The 5,847-nt window shown below is 41.4% G+C and overlaps 2 protein-coding genes across 2 annotated transcripts; one reads left to right on the plus strand and one right to left on the minus strand.

Annotated features, from left to right (window-relative positions):
* Positions 1–1,014: 1,014 nt before the first annotated feature.
* Positions 1,015–2,817, minus strand: LOC133136166 (beta-galactoside-binding lectin-like). Its single transcript, XM_061253427.1, has 4 exons — positions 2,722–2,817; positions 2,060–2,139; positions 1,770–1,941; positions 1,015–1,355 (listed from the first exon to the last, which is right to left on the minus strand). Exons 1-4 carry the CDS (start codon positions 2,725–2,727, stop codon positions 1,209–1,211), a joined length of 405 nt encoding a protein of 134 aa, XP_061109411.1. The 5' UTR covers positions 2,728–2,817; the 3' UTR covers positions 1,015–1,208.
* A 663-nt stretch (positions 2,818–3,480) lies between these two features.
* On the plus strand, positions 3,481–5,001 carry LOC133136688 (beta-galactoside-binding lectin-like). Its single transcript, XM_061254337.1, has 4 exons — positions 3,481–3,492; positions 4,093–4,172; positions 4,280–4,451; positions 4,855–5,001. The coding sequence occupies exons 1-4, from the start codon at positions 3,481–3,483 to the stop codon at positions 4,999–5,001; spliced, it is 411 nt and encodes a 136-aa protein (XP_061110321.1).
* Positions 5,002–5,847: the final 846 nt, after the last annotated feature.

A 5,847-nucleotide genomic window follows, 5' to 3' on the forward strand; every position in this document is an offset into this window, starting at 1 on the left:
GCATGTTTTAATAGTCAAAGCACACATTTTATCACAACAGAAATGTTGTTCACCTGCCAACTTCATCACCAGCCATTTCATGCTGTTTTGAATTGTCCTTGTTAACTTGTATACATGCAGTCTCAACTGAGCATTTAAATATGCTTAAATAAGTTGCCATCCTTTAGGTTTGTCCCATTGGTAGTAGCCCAACATTGTTGATTAAAACGTATATAATATTTAGCCAAAATAAATATAATTTATTATCTTAAATCTTCAGTTTCAAATGAATATTTCTACTTCACATACCTTAGATATGGTTCACTGTGACTTGCACTTTCAAACAGGAAGTTACTGCAGAATGACATTCTGTGCTATTTTTTGAGTTGGTTTGAATAGGCCTATCCACCCTCAATCAGACCCACAACTACAGAATACAATTATTCATCAGCTGAAATAAATGACCATTGTTTTTTTTGTGAAACAAATCCCTGTAATTTGGACAGATATGAAACCTGAACCTGGTCAGGCTCATTGTCAAGTAGGATATGAGATTATACTAACTGTTTTAAGTTTGTAGTTTCTAAATATAATATATTGTATTATATGTGTTACTTTGGCAATATGACTGTAGTTGTGATTGCAGAAACACAACACAGACAAAAGCACACACATTTTGCCCAAACTAACATGTTAGGGATTCACACAAACACACACATCATTTCGTATTAAACTGAATTGAGAGAGATAGAGAGAACAAAGTGGTTTCATTGAAGGGTTTAAATCATATTTAAAATGTCAGTTTAAATTAATGTGTGATGTAATGCGTAATGTCTGAAATGTAATTGGTATTAAGCATTCGTGAGAAACACCACTCACTAGCCTAGACAATGTAAATGTTAATCAAGTTGTGACCGAAGAGTGAATTTGTGACCCTTATGGTCATAAGATCTGGAGAAAGAACTGGACCCCTCTCCCCCCAATGAACAGCCACACACAGATTTACTCATGATAGAGATTTATAATTGAAGCTGGATTGATTATCATACGCAGTGGGTTTGGACAGACACCAGAGGGTCTAAATGTCGCAGAGAAGCACAAGATTAAAGGCACTGATCTCTGGGAGATCATAGCACTCGTAGCACAGCTGTAGGAAGGCACCAGGAAGCAGAAGCAGAGCAGCCAATCAGGAGCCAGAAAGGGTATATCTAGCACCTCCTGGTGGGTCTCTATTTGACATATATGCCGGTGATTCTGACGTCTCCTGTAAACCAGATTTTACTGTACTGGGGCTGTTCCAGGCGGTTGGGGAACTCCAGCATCTGGCCGTTGTGCAGGCTAATGTAAAACTTGTCATTGGCAAAGGTGATGGACACCTGGAAGAGGGAAGGAGAGAAGGTCAGGAGCGCAGAGTTATCTTACCAAAGAAGAAGGTCAACACCGTCAGGTTCACGTTTAACACACTACGACTGCAGTGAAAAACAATGAAATAACAAGCCAAATGATATAATGATATGTACTTCACACTGAATGAATTGGCTGGAATATTTCCCATTAAGCTTTCCTGGGAGGGTACAGAATATCAGCCCCTCCCCCCTAAAGGTCCATTTCTCTTACATACAGCATTTCTGATCGCCACCGAAAGGGTCAATTTCTCTAACATACAGGACTATGAAGGAATGGTGGCTAAAGATTCCTAGGTGAACTGTCTCACAAGTGGTGCCAATTTACAGGCTGATCCATGGAACACAAGTACAGACGACTGGAAGTCTCCCTGTCTGAGGCCTCACCTCAAACTCCTCGCCCTGCCGGAAAGGAAAGTTTCTTTCATCTATCACTTCAGTACCCCAGAACCCATCCTTCATGGCATTCAGGACGATGACACCTGGGCCAGAGCCTTGAAAGCGAGGGTTGATGTGGAGTGCAATGTTGGAATCAGATTCACCCACATTGATGGCGAAACTGGGAGAAAAAGAGAGACACACAAGGGATGGATGATGGATGACCATGGATGAAGACATCAAGAGATTAAGCAGCAGCATCAAGAGGTCTCGTAGAGTCAGAGGCAGCAGTGACTCACCGATCCGGATTGGGTTTAGGGGCACCGGTGACTTGCAGTCCCATTCCTTGCTTGAAGGAAAGGTTTTGCAACTCCACTCTCTGTTTAAAACAAAGAACCAAAAATAGGACATGTATGGTCAAAACCTAAAACATTCCTTTTGTGATTTTGTGAAGCTGTGCAAATTTATCTGCATTCGGTACACTGACTCTTTCACTTCTCTAAGGCAGTAGACATCAGAAAGTCGGCAATCTGTTCAGAACTAGGACAATTTTCTCAGCAGGCAGGCTGACCTGTCAAACGAGTCTGCTGCATGTTCAGAGTTGGGGCGAGCAATACAATGAGACACAGGGACCTTGCTTTGTTAACTTTTACACAATTAACTGAGTAACTTCTCTCTTAACTGTATCAATTATTCATGCAATTATCTCATCATTCAATTGTGTGGCAGTGGTGTAATGTATACATCATGTAGATACGGGCTAGGAGCTTCAGATAATGTTCACATCAGCCGTCAGAATGGGGAAGAATCCTTTCACTAAATGTCATGGAAAGATCATTTCAATGATAAAACAAACTTGAATTTACTAAAATCAAAGTAATTAGAGGCCTTCTCTGCGTATCATTTGCAGTATTCTCTCGTTTCTATTTTTCTGAGTAATAAAACCAAAATCTTCACTCACACTCATCTTGGCGGTTCAGTTTCTGAGTATTCACAGTTGTGCAGCTCCGATCACAACACAGGTCACAAGTTGCTGGAGAGCTGAAGATCAGAGGTGTTCTGAGTGCCTCTCTCTCTGGGTTCCTGGCCTTATATTCTCTCTGGAGGTAAAGGTGGGGCCAGTTATGACTTGTCTGTTTCGGGATTTCATACCTTCTCAACTATTATTTCTTCACTTCAGAAGAACTCTCACTGGAAATGTAAATATTTGTAATATTATTGCTTCATATTCTGAATGCATGCCATGCACCCATGAGGCATTGAGGCTGCATTATATATGCAAATGTGGTTTGCTTGATAAAAATAATGCAACACTAATTTTTAACATATGTTTTTAAACATATTGTAAACTATTACATGGTCAGTACTGGTCAGTACGTACTGTCCGAGGATGAGATTGAAGAATTCATTAACAATTTGGCCCTTTAAAACTTCTTTTGAAGTGAATGAGATTCACAATATCTAACATCCCTTACATTTTTGCTCGTTATCTGTCACAAGCACAATTTATTCTTTCAAGCAGTTTTCTAACTATATGCATTGAACATATCTGGATACAGATATCCTAGGTTACATTATATTTTTCTCCCACATCATGAATATGTGTTTTTATTATGCGTTTTTTTCAATTACATTAACATTTAAGTTTGCTTTGATCACTGAACAAAATTATTTCTGGTTCTTGTCTTTTTTAGGTGCTTTTCCTGCGCTAGAAAGCAGAATGACTTACGGGGCAAACACTTTATAAGTGACACAGCCAACTGTCACCATTCATCATGAACTGTAATATTTAGTGTCAGACAAGTTAGATATTGTGAATCTCATTCACTTCAAACTTCCACATTTGCATATATTATGCAGCCTCAATGCCTCATGGGTGCATGGCATGCATTTAGAATATAAAGCAATAATATTACAAATATTTACATTTCCAGTGAGAGTTCTTGTGAAGTGAAGAAATAATAGTTGAGAAGTTATGAAATCCCGAAACTAGCCCGTATCTACATGATGTATATACAGTTAAGATGTATGTATACAGTTAAGAGAGAAGTTACTCAGTTAATTGTGTAATAGTTAACAAAGCAAGGTCCCCGTGTCTCATTGTATTGCTCGCCCCAACTCTGAACATGCAGCAGACTTGTTTGACAGGCCAGCCTGCCTGCTGAGAAAATTGTCCTAGTTCTGAACAAATTGTGAGATTGCCGACTTTCTGATGTCTACTGCCTTAGAGAAGTGAAAGAGTCAGTGTACCGAATGCAGATGAATTTGCACAAAAGGAATGTTTTAGGTTTTGACCATACATGTCCTATTTTTGGTTCTTTGTTTTAAACAGAGAGTGGAGTTGCAAAACCTTTCCTTCAAGCAAGGAGTGGAACTGCAAGTCACCGGTGTCCCTAAACCCAATCCGGTTAGGTGAGTCACTGCTGCCTCTGACTCTACGAGACCTCTTGATGCTGCTGCTTAATCTCCGTCTTCATCCATGGTCATCCATCCCTTGTGTGTCTCTCTTTCTCTCCCAGTTTCACAATCGATGTGGGTAATTCTGATTCCAACATTGCGCTCCACGTCAACCCTCGTTTTCAAGGCTCTGGCCCAGGTGTCATCGTCTTGAATGCCATGAAGGATGGGTTCTGGTGTGCTCAAGTGACAGATGAAAGAAACTTTCCTTTCCGGCAGGGCGAGGAGTTTGAGGTGTGGCCTCAGACAGGGAGACTTCCAGTCGTCTGTACTTGTGTTCCATCGATCAGCCTGTAACTTGGCACCACTTGTGAGACAGTTCATCTAGGAATCTTTAGCCACCATTCCTTCATAGTCCTGTATGTAAGAGAAATTGACCCTTTTGGGGGGGGGTGGGGGGGATCAGAAAGGCTGAGGGGAGGGGCTGACATGCTGTACCCTCCCAGGAAAGCTTCATGGGAAATATTCCTGCCAATTCATTCAGTGTGAAGTACATTTCATCATTATATCATTTGGCTTGTTATTTCATTGTTTTTCAGTGCAGTCGTAGGGTGTTAAACGTGAACCTGACGGTGTTGACCTTCTTCTTTGGTAAGATAACTCTGCGCTCCTGACCTTCTCTCCTTCCCTCTTCCAGGTGTCCATCACCTTTGCCAATGACAAGTTTTACATTAGCCTGCACGACGGCCACATGCTGGAGTTCCCCAACCGCCTGGAACAGCCCCAGTACAGTAAAATCTGGTTTACAGCAGATGTCAGAATCACCAGCATATATGTCAAATAGAGACCCACCAGGAGGTGCTAGATATACCCTTTCTGGCTCCTGATTGGCTGCTCTGCTTCTGCTTCCTGGTGCCTTCCTACAGCTGCTACGAGTGCTACGATCTCCCAGAGATCAGTGCCTTTAATCTTGTGCTTCACTGCGACATTTAGACCCTCTGGTGTCTGTCCAATCAATCAATCAATCAATCCAGCTTCAATAATAAATCTCCATCATGAGTAAATCTGTGTGTGGCTGTTCATTGGGGGGAGAGGGGTCCAGTTCTTTCTCCAGATCTTATGACTAATAAGGTCACAAATTCACTCTACAGTCACAACTGTAGGGGCAACATGGCTCAGGCAGTAAGAGCAGTCGTCTGGCAGGGTTGCCGGTTCGATCCCCCGTCCGGGCTGTGTCCCTGAGCAAGACACCTAACCCCCAAATGCTCCTGACGAGCTGGTCGGCGCCTTGCATGGCAGCCAATCGCCGTCGGTGTGTGAGTGTGTGTATGAATGGGTGAATGAGAAGCATCAATTGTACAGCGCTTTGGATAAAGGCGCTATAAAAATTCCAACCATTTACCATTTACCATTTACAACTTGATTAAAATTCACAGGATTTTCTAGGCTAGTGAGTGGTGTTTCTCACGAATGCTTAATACCAATTACATTTCAGATATTACGCATTACATCATACATTAATTTAAACTGACATTTCAAATATGATTTAAACCCTTCAATTAAACCACTTTTGGTTGTTCTCTCTATCTCTCTCAATTCAGTTTAATACAAAATGATGTGTGTGTTTGTGTGAATCCCTAACATGTTAGTTTGGGCAAAATGTGTGTGCTTTTGTCTGTGTTGTGCTTCT

This window comes from Conger conger, chromosome 9, assembly GCF_963514075.1.
Source record: "Conger conger chromosome 9, fConCon1.1, whole genome shotgun sequence".
In the NCBI taxonomy this organism is placed as follows: Eukaryota; Metazoa; Chordata; class Actinopteri; order Anguilliformes; family Congridae; genus Conger; species Conger conger.

Bases quoted from the DNA above. Each gene is read 5' to 3' on its own strand.
- LOC133136166 (XM_061253427.1), bottom strand. The intron at 1,942-2,059 runs GTGAGTCACTGC...TTTTTCTCCCAG, and splicing joins CCTAAACCCAATCCGGATCG to TTTCGCCATCAATGTGGGTG. The intron at 1,356-1,769 runs GTGAGGCCTCAG...TCCCTCTTCCAG, and splicing joins GGCAGGGCGAGGAGTTTGAG to GTGTCCATCACCTTTGCCAA.
- LOC133136688 (XM_061254337.1), top strand. The intron at 4,173-4,279 runs GTGAGTCACTGC...TTTCTCTCCCAG, and splicing joins CCTAAACCCAATCCGGTTAG to TTTCACAATCGATGTGGGTA. The intron at 4,452-4,854 runs GTGTGGCCTCAG...TCCCTCTTCCAG, and splicing joins GGCAGGGCGAGGAGTTTGAG to GTGTCCATCACCTTTGCCAA.